This window comes from Haematobia irritans, chromosome 1 (genome assembly GCF_050003625.1).
Source record: "Haematobia irritans isolate KBUSLIRL chromosome 1, ASM5000362v1, whole genome shotgun sequence".
Lineage (NCBI taxonomy): Eukaryota > Metazoa > Arthropoda > Insecta > Diptera > Muscidae > Haematobia > Haematobia irritans.
The window spans coordinates 194,576,414-194,591,971 of record NC_134397.1 but is presented as its reverse complement, the minus strand read 5'-3'; the positions used below and the strand labels follow the sequence as shown (position 1 = coordinate 194,591,971).

Below are 15,558 nucleotides of genomic sequence, written 5' to 3'. Positions count from 1 at the left end.
CAAACCAACTGGACCTTAGCCTGGCACAGACGGTAAATTCACCACTTGAGAACTATGGAACACCGCCAGAAATGCAGAGTCTTGCACAAGTTTTTGCAAGTTCTGCAAGTCTTTCTACCAGTCAACAATCCCCAGTCCATACGGCTACCAATATTTCGACATCGAGCAACAATATGGAAAATATTTTGATACAAAAGGACGTATTCCCGAATCTTGTTGGTCCGAGTTCAGGATCTGCCAATACACTGGCCACAAGCGGCAGTCATTACGGAAGTCTAGTAACGAATGTGTCTTTGCCCGACCGAAGTGGTTACCTAGACACATCATTAGGGAAATCCTTGAATACGAATGACAACATACCACCAAGTTGTCAAATGATCTATACACTCGCTGGAGCAAGTCACTCGGCAACTAGTGGAGGGGATGTGATGACAGCATCAAGCATGCCGATGAGCACTGTATGTGGGATGTAACAAGGCGTAAGCGGCCATAACCAGACATTAATATTGAACAGCAAAAACAATTCCGTGAACGGACGGAATATGTCAGGCAAAACAAACGATTTTGTCCAAGGCATGTGTAAGCGTCAACCACATTGTGAAAAGCAGTGCGCTGTATTCAACGATATGCAAATTAGTAACAACTCAGCATTGCTACCAGATGTGAATTTAGAGTTACAAATGTTGGAGGAGGAGCAACAATTGAATCAACAATATCTGCGTAGGAAATATGCTATTTTACAACAACGTGGCGATTTAACAAATCGACCCAAAAATGAAGTGTTTGGATCATCTTTGCGACAATTCATTGATTCGAGTATTTTTCAGCCAACGCCGCGGCAAATAGCTGCCAGGCAAGTACTACCGAAAGAGTTGCCATCATTTTGTGGCGACCCCGAAAAATGGCCAATATTCATTAGTAGCTTCGAAAATAGTACTTCTGTAGGAGGCTATTCTAAGGCGGAAAATCTTATCCGTCTTCAACAGTGTCTTAAGGGGAAGGCCAGAGAAATGGTACGTAGCAAATTATTACTTCCACAGATGGTTGACGAGATAATTGAGACGTTGAAAATGTATTTTGGCCGCCTCGAGCTAATTCTTGAACGGGTTATAGAAAGAGCTAGACAAACCCCACCACCTAGGGAAAAATTGGAGGCCATTATAGATTATTCAATGAGTGTTAGGAACATTTGTTCGTCAATTGAAGCCTGTCATATGGGGGCCCATCTTAATAATCCCATGCTATTGAAGGAACTTTTGGATAAATTATCGAACAACTATAAATTGCAGTGGGCGATGTTGCCTAAACCGGATGGCGTTCTCCTACTGAAGGCATTCAGTGATTGGCTTTATTCTATAGCAGTGGCTGCATCCCAGGTAACTACACCCACTATTACAAAAAAGGGAGGTTTGTTGAATACACACATGGAGGCAACCGGTACTGGTGTGGCATGTTTTGCGTGCGGTGCAACAGACCACAAACTGGCGCAATGTACCGAATTTCCCGATTGGCCGCCAGAAAGAAAGTGGGATCTGATACGTGAGAAAAGAATTTGTAAAAATTGCCTGAATATTCACCGCCGTATATGTAATTTGAACCGATATTGTGGGGTAAACGGTTGTGAGGCCAGGCATCATCCCCAATTACATGGTTATAACACAGCGACAGATACACAATTCTTTACTAACACCGCCGAAGTTCATTCGCACCATAAGGCCGGTACTCTGTTCGGTTTTCGCGTTGAAACTCCATACAAAACCAAAAAATGCGAATTAAGAATGATTTAATGAATTAAGAAATAATTTATTTATTAAAAACTATTTGTGCGGGTTTATAAATCAAACGCGGACCATATTTTTGTTCCGAAACTATACAAAGGATCAAAGGAATAGCAGATCAATTGCCCAAGGAAAAATAACATGTTATTTTGTAAAAACAAGCAACACCACCAACTTAATCCAATATCGCTCCATATAAAATAGCGCTCCAAGCTACCTAAAAAAACGCCGCTTTCTATGTGCGAAATAATGGTTTCCATAAAAATTTTTCGCAAGAATGAACATAGTACCGGCCTATAGACGTAATGGTGAGACATTATTCAGAATAATACCGGTACGAATCTATGGCACAGATCGTCACATCGACACATATGCATTTTTGGACGAAGGCTCGTCGATTACCCTGATGGAAGAGGGCATAGTCAGTAAGCTGGGATTGAAAGGCATCAAAGAGTCGCTGTGTCTCAAATGGACGGGCGACACAAAGCGTATTGAGGAGTCATCATTTATAAGGTCAATGGATATAATGAATCCACAAAATGGGTCTACTTTTAAGTTAACGGGTATTCATACAGTCAAGAATCTAGCTTTACCCATACAGTCAATTGATGAAAGAGTACTAAAGGCGAAGTATCCATATTTATCAAATGTGCCACTTTCTTCATATAGCGACGCAAAACCAACAATATTGATCGGAACTGACAATTGGAATTTAGCGGTTCCTTTAAGAATATGTGAGGGCCCATGGAACTGCCCGATAGCCACCAAGACACGACTGGGTTGGGCGATACAAGGCACATCAGCGGATGGTCATACGAATCAGCTAGTAAATATACATATGTGCGAATGCGTACAAGAACTGGAAAAAATTCATGAAGCTGTGAATAATATGTATCGCCTAGAATCATCCGCAGAAAAGGATATAATATCTGCAGACGATGAAAAGGCCATTCGGATTCTCGAATCGACATGCAACTTTAAAGGTGATAGGTATGAGATTGGCTTGCCGTGGATAAATCCAAATATCGAATTTCCGGATAGCTATAAGACAGCGCTTAAGAGGTCGATTTGTTTAAAAAGAAAAATGCAGAATGATATGGAATTAAAATTGAAAGTGGTGTACCAGGTGAACAATTTAATACAAAAGGGGTATGCTCGCACAGTGCGGCAAGAAGAATTACGTAGCACACGATCCCGTGTCTGGTACCTGCCTATCTTCGTAACATTCAATCCTAACAAGCCTCATAGAGTGCGGTTGGTATGGGACACCGCCGCTAAGACTGAAGGAATTTCTTTAAATGATTTGCTACTCGTCGGGCCGGACTTGTTAACATCGCTGGTTGAAATTCTCCTGAAGTTTAGAATTGGTCGTATTGGAATATGCGGTGACATTGCCGAGATGTTTCACCAGATCTTGGTCAGGGAGGAGGACCGTCATTCACAACGATTCCTATGGTGGCATGATGGCGATGATGAACCAACGATCTATGTTATGGACTCCTTAACATTCGGGCTGAACTCGGCGCCATGTATCGCACATTTCATAAGGAATAAGAACGCTGATCGTTACATTGATAGATATCCGAAGGCAGTTGACGCAATTAAACATAACCATTACGTCGACGATCTTTTATACAGTATAGACGACGAAGACGAGGCCAAACGCTTGACTGATGAGATTCGACAATACATGCCTCTGCAGGCTTCATAATAAGAAATTGGTCAACAAACTCGACCGAACTGATGAGACATCTGTATGGCAATGATGAAGGCATTAACATCACTAGGGAGATTGGGACCACGGAGAAGATTTTAGGCGTTCACTGGGACCCGGTTAAGGACATATTCAAATATATATATAGATTTCCTAAGGTCGAACGTAGAATTTTGGACACGAATATTGCGCCAACAAAAAGAGAAGTTTTGAAGGTCCTCATGACGATTTATGATCCATTGGGCTTCGCCTCTTGCTATACTATTGGTTTGATAATTTTGCTACAGGAAATTTGGTGTTCAGGCGTACACTGGGATGAGGATCTCCCCCAAGACCTTGTTACGAAATGGTATCGCTGGAAAGAGAACCTGGCAGGAATAATGTCATTGGAGATACCACGCTGTTATTCCGTGTACTTGAGACAAGCAAATAGTGTTCAACTACATTGTTTTGTTGATGTCGGGGAGTTTGGTTACGCTGCTGTATGCTACTTGAGAGTTCGCTTTGGAACGTTTATTACAGTGTCTATGGTTATGGCCAAAAATAAAGTATCACCGCTTAAGCCCATCTCTATACCGAGACTCGAACTCCAGGCTGCAGTGTTAGGTATTCGAATGGTGCAGAAAGTTAGACAAGTAGATGGAATAAAAGTAGAGAAGTGCTACTATTGGTCTGACTCGAAAACGGTGCTTAGATGGCTGCGCATGGACCCAAGAAAATTTCGCCCTTTTGTGATGCATAGAGTTGGAGAGATTTTGGAGCACTCTCAAGTAGATCAATGGATGTGGATAAAATCGAAGTTCAACCCTGCAGATCTTGCGACGAAAGTAAATACCAATATCGATAGTTCATTTTGGCTATTTGGACCTGAATTTCTGTTAGCCGAAGAGTGTGATTGGCCACGATGTGAAGTCTTGGGACAAGAGGTTGATACTACTGAAGTGCGGAATTGTTATATAAACGTCCATATTCATGAACCTCACTTAGACATGAATGTCACCGCATTTTCCGATTGGCGAAGGCTATATCATGCTCTGGCAACATTTATCTTGTATGTGGACAAACTGAAAGCATCGGCAAAGGGCGATTGCAAGCCGTCTATAGTGACGAACGAAATGGTTTGTAAGGCAAAGTTTTTGCTGTATAGGGACGCACAGTCATCGGCATACTCAGAGGAGATTTTTTCATTGAAACAGGGTAAATGTGTTGAGAAGAGGTCACCACTTAAGGGTCTAGATATATTTTTGGATAACGACGGTCTTTTGAAAATTCGTGGACGCACGGAACACCTTAGTGGATACAGAGACGTCATAATTCTCCCCCCAAAACATCGCATAACCTTTTTGGTAGTTAATAATGCTCATAAACAATATCATCACGTTGTTCACGAGACTGTCGTCAATACCATCAGAGGCCAATACTATATACCTAGGCTACGGGTTTTATATAAAAGAGTCCGTAGAGAGTGTCAAAGTTGCAGAAATGAGGCTGCATCGCCCAAGGTCCCTCAAATGGCATTACTTCCACAAGCTCGACTAGCGGCCTTTGAACGGCCATTTACATATACCGGTATTGACTATTTGGTATTGACTAAGTGTGAGTGTCGGAAGAAGATGCGAGAAGAGATGGGGAGTGATCTTCACATGTTTGACAACACGCGCTATACACATTGAGGTTGTCCACAGCCTCGATACGAATTCCAGTATCATCGCTTTAAAAAATTTTATTGGCCGACGGGGATACCCAAACCGAATTTACACCGATAATGGGACCAATTTTAAAGCGACTGAGCGAGTATTGTATGAGGAGCTAGAGAGGCTCGACAAGGATCAGCTTATGAAGTCATTCGATGGAACGAAGTGGTATTTTAACCCCCCTGCAGCCCCTCATATGGGAGGGGCATGGGAGAGGTTGGTACGATCTGTGAAAAGTGTCTTGTATCACGCGTTCCCATCAGTGAACTTTAATGATGAGACTTTGCGAGGGGCACTGATCGAGGTGGAGTACATAATCAATTCTAGGCCGCTAACATTTGTGTCCCTAGAATCAGAGGATGATGAAGCCATAACCCCGAACCACCTGCTTCTCGGTTCCGCCACGGGTAATAAGGCAATATTTAGTGACGGGACGGATCTCAGACAGAAATGGCACCGTATTCAGGCATTTGCAGATAGATTCTGGAAAAGGTGGGTTAAGGAGTATGCGCCAGTTATTACGAACCACCTGCTTCTCGGTTCCGCCACGGGTAATAAGGCAATATTTAGTGACGGGACGGATCTCAGACAGAAATGGCACCGTATTCAGGCATTTGCAGATAGATTCTGGAAAAGGTGGGTTAAGGAGTATGCGCCAGTTATTACCCGCAGAGGCCAATGGTTTGAGAGGCAAGCACCCATAGTTAAGGGGGATGTTGTGTTAATTGTGGACGAGAACCTACCAAGGAACAGCTGGCTTAAGGGCATCGTACTGGAAACGATAGTTGCGAGAGATGGTCAAGTAAGACGAGCAACAGTTCGAACTGTCAATGGGATTCTACAACGCCCTGCTTCAAAACTAGAGATATTAGATGTCGGCACAAGAATTTCTGGTAAGATCGGTGAGGGTACCGCCCTTACGGGTGGGGGAATGTTGCCGACGGCGGACGCCGCTGAAATCGTCTAACCAGCTTTGAGATGAAGTCATATGACATTTCGATGATCTGAAATTTGGCAGTTATTGGTGAGAGGAGAAGCCGTGAGCGAATACAATTTTGAAGCGCGTATTAATTTGTCTTATTAAATTGTATTTATCATAAACCACTTGAACTTGAATTATAACTATATAAGTGGAAAAGATTACATTGTTACAATTAATAAAATACACTATATGAGAAAAAACAAGGAATCTGTGTCGCATTTAATTTAAGTGCTATCAAAAGGTTCTAAGACGGCTTCTCTGTGAGTTCTTGCAGTAACATGGATACTAGCTGAATCACAGCGTAAAGGCCGGTACTATGTTCATTCTTGCGAAAAATTTTTATGGAAACCATTATTTCGCACATAGAAAGCGGCGTTTTTTAGGTAGCTTGGAGCGCTATTTTACAGGGAGCGATATTGGATTAAGTTGGTGGTTGTTGCTTGTTTTTACAAAATAACATTTTATTTTTCCTTGGGCAATTGATCTGCTATTCCTTTGATCCTTTGTATAGTTTCGGAACAAAAATATGGTCCGTGTTTGATTTATAAACCCGCACAAATAGTTTTTAATAAATAAATTATTTCTTAATTCACATTGCAAATGGCGCCGTGCTATAAACGTCAGTTTTTCAACACGAAAAAACAAAGTATCACAAATGGAAAAAATTTCGCAAATTTTTCGCATTTTTTGGTTTTGTATGGAGTTTCAACGCGAAAACCGAACAGAGTACCGGCCTTAAAACAAAAATGGATGAAATCTCATAAAAAATGTCACTACAATAACACGAAATTCCATGAGGTGTTATTATCTGTATTGTTGACATGCAAACGGAATTTCCGCTAGAGGTACATTCGGTCTTTAACATACAGATGGGAACACTATGTTACCAGCAATAATAGTGTACACTAGGGCTGTCGTTCTGGATCGATTTTTATAAATCCTGTGATTCGGGATTTCAAAATGTAGAATCCCGAGATACCAGTATTTTTTCAGGATCCTGACATTTTCGGGATTCTTTAAATAGTTTATAACAATCTACAGCGCCAAAAAATTGATTAGATTAATTCAATGTTATTAACAAAAGACAACAAAAAACATAAGAGTATATTAACAGCCTGTTTGTGAATGTCAAACGAGCTCGACTGATATGGAAACAAACAGCTGAATTTATAACCAAAAATCAGCCGTTTCTATGCATCTCAGTCGATCGATAGAGCTCGTTCGACATACAGAAACAGACAGTTTCAAATTGCTATTATACATAAAGGTGTGTACTATGTTCCTTTTTCGAGTTGAAAACCACTTTATTTTCGCGATAACTTTTCCTTAAATAATCAAAATTATAAATGAAAACAAACTTATTCCTGTAAAGTCTTGCCGAAATCTAGAGGAACAAGAAACTGTGCATAAATTGAGTTAATTTATCTGATTTATATTGAACTGTTTTAATAAAGTAACCGCGAAAATTTCAACGCGAAAAGCGAACATAGTACTTACCTTAACGAACAATCAGACCAACTCAACAATATGAAGAAACGCAAAAAATTATTAAAAAATAAATTATAAAGTTTTAAGTAACTTCTTAAAAACATAAAGATATCATCAGATAAGCGCGATCTTGTAACATTGCCGACCATTTATCATTGCTTTTTATTTTATGTGGCACAATTCCATTTTACATGAACTCATTGTTCAAAGGAGAACCTTATTGTTTACTTCGATATTTGATGAAGTTGTGCTTTTTATAAAATACCTCATGTATAATAAATTTTTACTCAAGATGTACCATAAATGTTTATTAAGGGTCTGTTCGAAACCGAAACTTTTTGCAAGCATTGGTAAAAATTTGAATTATAAATGAAAACAAACTTATTCCTGTAAAGTCTTGCCGAAATCTAGAGGAACAAGAAACTGTGCATAAATTGAGTTAATTTATCTGATTTATATTGAACTGTTTTAATAAAGTAACCGCGAAAATTTCAACGCGAAAAGCGAACATAGTACTTACCTTAACGAACAATCAGACCAACTCAACAATATGAAGAAACGCAAAAAATTATTAAAAAATAAATTATAAAGTTTTAAGTAACTTCTTAAAAACATAAAGATATCATCAGATAAGCGCGATCTTGTAACATTGCCGACCATTTATCATTGCTTTTTATTTTATGTGGCACAATTCCATTTTACATGAACTCATTGTTCAAAGGAGAACCTTATTGTTTACTTCGATATTTGATGAAGTTGTGCTTTTTATAAAATACCTCATGTATAATAAATTTTTACTCAAGATGTACCATAAATGTTTATTAAGGGTCTGTTCGAAACCGAAACTTTTTGCAAGCATTGGTAAAAATTTGACATAATCGAGGTGAGTATAATTTCACTAGCCCAGTAGTGGGATTTTGTATTTCTTCACGATAATCGCATCGTTTACGTTGTCTACGAAAAAACGTGTTTGCACTAACGATCGTGTCATTCTGTAACTAATATGTAGCAACTGTTGTTTAAGCTGCGCTGCGCTTGGCAACCCTGCTACGAAAAACGGTGGAATGACAAAAAAAGTTTGCAAAATTGTATGGAAATTTAAAAGAAATACACAAATCCGGAAGAGAAAAATGGGTGATATTCTCAACTTATATGAAATTCCCTTTAATTTAAGACCATTTAAGGCAGTTCCGCCCGACAAAATTCTTAGAACGGCTTAGAACCTTCAGATTTTTAAAATATTGCAGAAAACTCTTTTTGTAATAGAGAAGGGATAAATTTTTTCTTATTAAAAGTAGCGTACATAATTAAAGACCCTATTTTGCATGAATGAAATTTTCTGCTGATAACGTGAATTCATTAGAGAAAATAAACAACCAAAAAATCTTCGTTGTTTACTTAATGAAGTATTTATTGTTATCTGCACAGAAAACAATACAGCTGATTTTAAACGATTGTAAATGTAGTTTAAAACGTCTACCTTTGGATGTTATTTTTCTTGTTATCCCATCTTAACGATGCGATTCATCATTAAAATTGAATACAGAATCCCACTACAGGGGGCTAGTACGAAATTTGACATTTGTTGAAAATTCTTGACTTTTACGAAATAACATGGCTTGACATATTTTGATTATATCATTGTATACAAACGAGGCACGCAAGAATATATTTCATTTTATTATTTGCAATAAAAGCTATTGTTTGTTTTAAAAATGAGTACTCCGGCTAAAAAAGCAAGAAAGAACTATATTACTTGTAAGTATTATCGGGACTTTAAACTGCAATGAAGAATAATAACATTTTCTTCTAGGGAGCAGCTCGGAACGCCATATGCTTGTAGCAAAAAGAATAGAGAGAGGCATTTTATGCGTATACGAGTTCCATCAATGGCTCCAACAAATTTTACAAAAGCTTCAGATCTTGTTTTTTGACAAAATTTGCGAGAGTGTCTTTTCAAGTCTTCTGTAGTTCCATGATTTATGAGGCTTCGCATTTCTAGTACTTTGTCTAAGGTTTTCATAATTGCAGTCCTTGCAGTAGAGCGGCTGATGCCTAAAAAAGCAGCAACAACCCTATAACTACATCCACATGTCATCCAGTACAGGAAACATATTACTTCGTACTCCACAGACCACCCATGATGTTTCTTTGGGATAATTTCAACAATTTTTTTGAAAGAGTTTGCTGACAACCTTAGATGTCTTTTTGTTGTTTTTTTCATCCCCGTTCATGATATCATTTACAACTTTGGAATATGCTGTAGGTTCCAAATATCTGATTAGCTACAATTATATAAATGTTCATGAAAACTATACTTATTTAAGTCTCCAATAAACTTACTTGCCGATTATTTCTTCTATAAGCCATAGTAATAGCTAGTAAATCTCCCATTTGCAAATTTCGAATTTGCAGAAGAATTGATAAAATCAATGGAAAGTACTTGCGAAATACATTCATAGCAAAGAAATACTTCCAGGGGTTTTATTTTAAAATTTTTATTTAATATTATGGCTCGTCGCGCGTTTGTTTTGTTTTGACGTTGAACAAATGTCAAATTTCTCTAGTTAGGAAAAAGTTGTCATTTCGCACAGCAAATTAGTATTTTTTTCTCACCATAGTAAATTGATATCTCACCATAGTAAAAAGTTTCGATTTCGAACAGGCCCTAAGTCAATTTGTCGGGTATGAAATCTAAGGGCCATTTGCACCGAATGAAGACTCAAATTTATTAATAAATCCCTGCCAACATTTTTTGAATTTGGGGACCCTTTTGAGAATCCCCACTACGTCGAAAACAATCATATACGACATCAAAAACTCGTCGGAAAAGCGCCGTCACTATTGAGAAGTTGTACCACGCCAAGTTACTACAAAAATGTTTCGCATGAGTGCAATTATTAGGTGCCTTTATAGATCGATTTAGAACGACGCCAATAAGGGACCCTCCAAACAATCAGAAAAAGTGCATTTTAAGATAGTTGTAAAAGAATCATTGTGGTCGAGTAAAACACGTTTGTTTAGATATTTATTAATTTGATTAAACAATAACTAATTCTTAAAAATATAACATTTATACCACTATCACATTACATTTAACATAATTTTTGGCATTAATGATGATGTTGAGTTACAAGTAGCGAGTTACATGTTGCTGCGTCTATTATGCACTTTATAGCCCATTCACATTAGGCTTGAAATCCACTTTTTTAGTACCGAAATCTAGTTAGAAATCTTAGGTGTTCACATTAGGAAAAAGTGGATTTCGTAGTTTTAACAGCTGACTATGTCAAATAAAAAAACAATCGTATTTTTTTTAAATTTAAATTAAAATGGACAGACAAAAGTATTTATCATGGAAGCTATCTATTATAAATAGCAAGCATGAGAAAAATAAAGACATAATAAAGGCAATTATAAACAGGCGGAAGAGAGGCAAGTTGGCTGCTTGGGTGGCTCAGTTCCATACAAGTTTATTCATGTTGACCCTAAGTGGCACCAAAAAATTGTGGATCCATGTAAGTTAAGTGTTATGTTTCAACTGTTCTATAATAATAAACATAACAGTTTTTAGTCAAGAACAAGCACTTTCTGGGAGATCGACGTTCCCAATATGACAGAAACGGTGTTTAAAGAAACCTTCAGGATGTCGCGTGAATCTTTTCTTCTATTGTGTAAATTTCTCAGAGGAATGGCTAGAACAGACAGTAGCTTCCGAAAATGCATACCACTCGAAAAAAGAGTGGCAATAGCGTTGTATGCACTTAAATCCTCTGCTGAATATCTGGCTATATCCCAGTTATTCGGAGTGGGAAAATCCACTGTTTGCTCTATCTTAATGGATTTTTGCGATGGAGTTTGGAAGGAAATGGCTCCAACATATTTAAGTTCAGATTTTGCAACGACAGAAAATATTCAAAAATGCATACATGGTTTTGAGCAGTACGGACTTCCACAATGTTTTGGAGCGATAGGTTGGTTCATTAATTAAATATTACTCTAGTTATATTTCTGAAGTCAATGTCTTTATTTCTTATAGATGGATGCCATATTGAGGTACATCCTCCTAAGAGTGAAGCTGTAGATTACTTCAACTACAAAGGATGGTACTCAACAGTTTTATTAGCTTTAGTTGATCACAGGTATGAAAGTAAAAGTACGCCTTAGTAAAACGTTAGGTGAAACATGTTCTATAATTATAGATACCGCTTCACATATATTAACGTCGGAGCTCCTGGACGTTGTAATGACTCTTCCCTATTTGAAAAGAGCAATTTGTTCCGTATTCTTCAGGATGGGCGATTAAAACAAAATTCTTCACTGATAAACGGCAAACTTATACCAGCTTTTATAATTGGAGATTCGGCCTTTAAACTTTCTGAGTTTTTAATGAAACCATACCCATTTTCAACTGAAGCATCACCTTCAGAGAAGTGGTTCAACTACTGTCTTTCTAAGTGTCGTAGGGTTGTTGAAAACGCCTTTGGTCATCTTAAAGCCCGTTTTAGGCGTATTGGTAAAGGCGTAGACAACAATATAGCAAATGTTAAAAAAGTTGTAAAGGCAGCATGCGTTTTACACAATTTTTTAATTGATAGGAATGATAAAATCTACGAAATTTGGTTAGAAAAACAAGATGAAATTGAAAAAGCGAATAAAAAACAACAACCCAGTATTACATGTTACGATTTTGATATCGAGGGAAGAGAAATGAGAAATTTGTTGGCAGATTGTCTTATTAAAAAGCAACACTAATACTTTATCTAGTAATGTCCTTAAAAATAAGCATTTTGTAATAACAAAAGCAATATCTTGAAATAATCAATAAATTTCGAAAATTTTAACCGTTTGTAATTAATTACTTAGCTTTGAGGCATGTCAACAACTAAGGTCTCAAATAGATATTTTTAATGTGCTTAAAATATTAATAATTTGCTCACTTTCGTAACATCGTGTCCCAACAACTAATTATAAAAGAAAAACATAAAAAGTTAAAAAAGCAAAATTGTATTTTTAAACATAATGAAAAAAAAAAACAATTATTTAAAATGGACATGTGAAAGTAAGAACAAGGATGTTTTGTATATGTTATGGACCCATATTTCTTAAAATTTCGTTCCGTTCTCGTTCAATTTCATTTTTTTCTCTTTCCAATTGTAATTGCTCCTTTTGAATCTTTAATAACTCCACGTCCATTTTTTTCCTTTCCTTGCACTCTTGTTTTAAAAGGGTTTCTGTAGTTTTCATCACCTCAAATATATCTTTGTAGGTGATTCTCTTCTTTTTCACAGGACATTCTTTTGTTTCTGACGATTCCGACGAGGACGATAATGTGCGGACGCGTTTGCTAGTGTTAGGTATTGGAGATCCAATTGTCAGGGTGGACTCAACCAACGGCTCATACCCTTCTAAAATGTCCATATCACTTTCTTCAAACAATTCTTGAAACGATGAGTCCTGAGAATCTAGAAAATAATGTCAACTCAATTAAAAATATGTACTCAAAAAAGAGAATGAGGAGATCGGTATAAATATAAATTGCATTATGATATTTACCAATATTATCTTCCATAAATTTCTCCGCATTATTGCTTGGTTGGGTTCCAATAATGGCGTGAACGTCAGCATAAAGTTTCCAATTGGATGGCGCACCTCCAGATGGTCCAACTGTTTTCTTCTCCAAGCTGAAAGGAGCAAAAGCTTTAGTTACCCGATAAAACTACAACAAAAATTTTTTATCATGTCAAATAATGTAAAACTTACCGGTATTTATTACTCCAGTTATGGATTTTTATTTTCACCTCTTCTTTAGAAAAATGATGGCCAAATTGATTCATTTGTTGTGCCATTTCCTCAAATATGTGGGAATTCTTCCTGGCCCCTCGAAGCTTCTCACTGTTTTCTCTCCACACATGAAGGAGGCATGCTTCCGCATCACCAGCCCAATAAGTTTTTTTTTTGTATTGTCTCCTAAAGCAAATATGATATAATAAAAATTAACCAGAACATTTTATGTGTACTCACCTTTCCATATTTATTTTTTCAAATATGTCAAACGTTAAAAGTTGTAAAAAAAAGTACTTAGAGTTCTAAATCATATTAGACCCATGGTTGTATCCGACCGTATATGGATTTCAAAAGAGATTTTATGGAAATCCAGTACAAACCAACTGACATTTTCCCATTGAAAATCCACTCAAAAGCATGTAGTTTTCGGTCAAAATCCACTTTTAGTAGATTTCGAGACTAATGTGAATGGGCTATTACAGACTATCAGTTATTCCGGACGGAATGTCAGTGTTTGTAAAGAATCTTATAGTGTGTCGGATCGATACGACTTGTCGGCGATGACTAAATAATCGGTAAATGTGTTATCGATCCCATAAACATGCAGCAGTATCGATTATGCCTTCGGACTTAACTTATAATATGCACAATATATGGGATATGTTCGACGCGAGCACTGTCGTCCGGAATAACTGATAATCTGTAAAGCGCATTAACCAGTGTTTTTATTCCATGGAGGCAGCGTGTCTGTAAAATATCTGAAAAACAATCACTTTATTCCATTTGGAAAATCACCAAATTGTTCACCAATATACCTTTCACAATTTTAAGCGTATAATCTATGTTTTCAGAACTTTATTTTCGTTTTTATTTAATTAAAATATAACAAGCTGGTTGCGCTTGGCGTTTCACAAAAAAAATGGTTTTTTTAACAGTAGGGATGGCAAATTACTTGCATGTACTTTTTGATGTACCTTTTCATGATGGTTGAAGTGACATTTACGAGTCTGTGGTAACGATGAGGTTGAAATGGAACTTTGAAATGCTGGCAGGGATTATACCCTGTACCACAGTAGTGGTGAAGGGTATAATAATGCTAAAAGGCCAGAAATTTAACAAATTGGAATAATTTTTTTGGGATCCCGAAAAATCCCGGGATTCGGGATTAATCCCGTCCCGAAAATCCCGGGATTTCGGGACGGAATTTATCCCGGGTACCCTGCCAGCATTTCAAAGTTCCATTTCAACCTCATCGTTACCACAGACTCGTAAATGTCACTTCAACCATCATGAAAAGGTACATCAAAAAGTACATGCAAGTAATTTGCCATCCCTACTGTTAAAAAAAACCATTTTTTTGTGAAACGCCAAGCGCAACCAGCTTGTTATATTTTAATTAAATAAAAACGAAAATAAAGTTCTGAAAACATAGATTATACGCTTAAAAGTGTGAAAGGTATATTGGTGAACAATGTGGTGATTTTCCAAATGGAATAAAGTGATTGTTTTTCAGATATTTTACAGACACGCTGCCTCCATGGAATAAAAACACTGGTTGATAGACGCAGCAACATGTAACTCGCTACTTGTAACTCAACATCATCATTAATGCCAAAAATTATGTTAAATGTAATGTGATAGTGGTATAAATGTTATATTTTTAAGAATTTGTAAATGTTTAATCAAATTAATAAATATCTAAACAAACGTGTTTTACTCGACCACAATGATTCTTTTACAACTATCTTAAAATGCACTTTTTCTGATTGTTTGGAGGGTCCCTTATTGGCGTCGTTCTAAATTGATCTATAAAGGCACCTAATAATTGCACTCATGCGAAACATTTTTGTAGTAACTTGGCGTGGTACAACTTCTCAATAGTGACGGCGCTTTTCCGACGAGTTTTTGATGTCGTATATGATTGTTTTCGACGTAGTGGGGATTCTCAAAAGAGTCCCCAAATTCAAAAAATGTTGGCAGGGTATGTTACAGAAGCGATTTTTTGTGAGGGTGTTGATAATAGTCCGCAATACATTGAATAAAGTTTATCCCATAGAAAAGAAGTTGCCTAAGTATCGTAAGTAAGTAAGTATCGCACCGATTTATAAAAAAAGG

General features: G+C 37.2%; 5 protein-coding genes and 1 long non-coding RNA gene across 7 annotated transcripts in view; 4 read left to right on the top strand and 2 right to left on the bottom strand.

The window, feature by feature from the left end:
• Positions 1-15,558, bottom strand: part of LOC142222327 (CUB and sushi domain-containing protein 3) — an 839,952-nt gene that overhangs the window by 49,229 nt on the left and 775,165 nt on the right. The window lies entirely within an intron of this gene.
• LOC142234165 (uncharacterized) lies at positions 543-3,489 on the top strand. Its single transcript, XM_075305247.1, has 2 exons — positions 543-1,719; positions 2,066-3,489. The coding sequence occupies exons 1-2, from the start codon at positions 543-545 to the stop codon at positions 3,487-3,489; spliced, it is 2,601 nt and encodes an 866-aa protein (XP_075161362.1).
• On the top strand, positions 3,522-6,153 carry LOC142234153 (uncharacterized). Its single transcript, XM_075305238.1, has 2 exons — positions 3,522-5,088; positions 5,276-6,153. The coding sequence occupies exons 1-2, from the start codon at positions 3,522-3,524 to the stop codon at positions 6,151-6,153; spliced, it is 2,445 nt and encodes an 814-aa protein (XP_075161353.1).
• Positions 10,936-12,500, top strand: LOC142242992 (uncharacterized). Of its 2 annotated transcripts, XM_075314444.1 has the most exons (4): positions 10,936-11,174; positions 11,224-11,630; positions 11,696-11,798; positions 11,859-12,500. In XM_075314444.1, exons 2-4 carry the CDS (start codon positions 11,270-11,272, stop codon positions 12,409-12,411), a joined length of 1,017 nt encoding a protein of 338 aa, XP_075170559.1. In that variant the 5' UTR covers positions 10,936-11,174; positions 11,224-11,269; the 3' UTR covers positions 12,412-12,500. The 2 variants fall into 2 exon arrangements, with proteins under 2 accessions (XP_075170559.1, XP_075170560.1); XM_075314445.1 differs by having other exon boundaries at positions 10,936-11,630.
• LOC142242991 (uncharacterized) lies at positions 12,714-13,916 on the bottom strand. The gene is made up of 4 exons (XM_075314443.1): positions 13,681-13,916; positions 13,420-13,626; positions 13,213-13,340; positions 12,714-13,121 (listed from the first exon to the last, which is right to left on the bottom strand). The coding sequence occupies exons 1-4, from the start codon at positions 13,686-13,688 to the stop codon at positions 12,745-12,747; spliced, it is 720 nt and encodes a 239-aa protein (XP_075170558.1). The 5' UTR covers positions 13,689-13,916; the 3' UTR covers positions 12,714-12,744.
• LOC142242990 (uncharacterized) lies at positions 14,670-15,164 on the top strand. The gene is made up of 2 exons (XR_012724284.1): positions 14,670-14,899; positions 14,957-15,164. It is a non-coding gene; the product is annotated as an uncharacterized LOC142242990 (long non-coding RNA).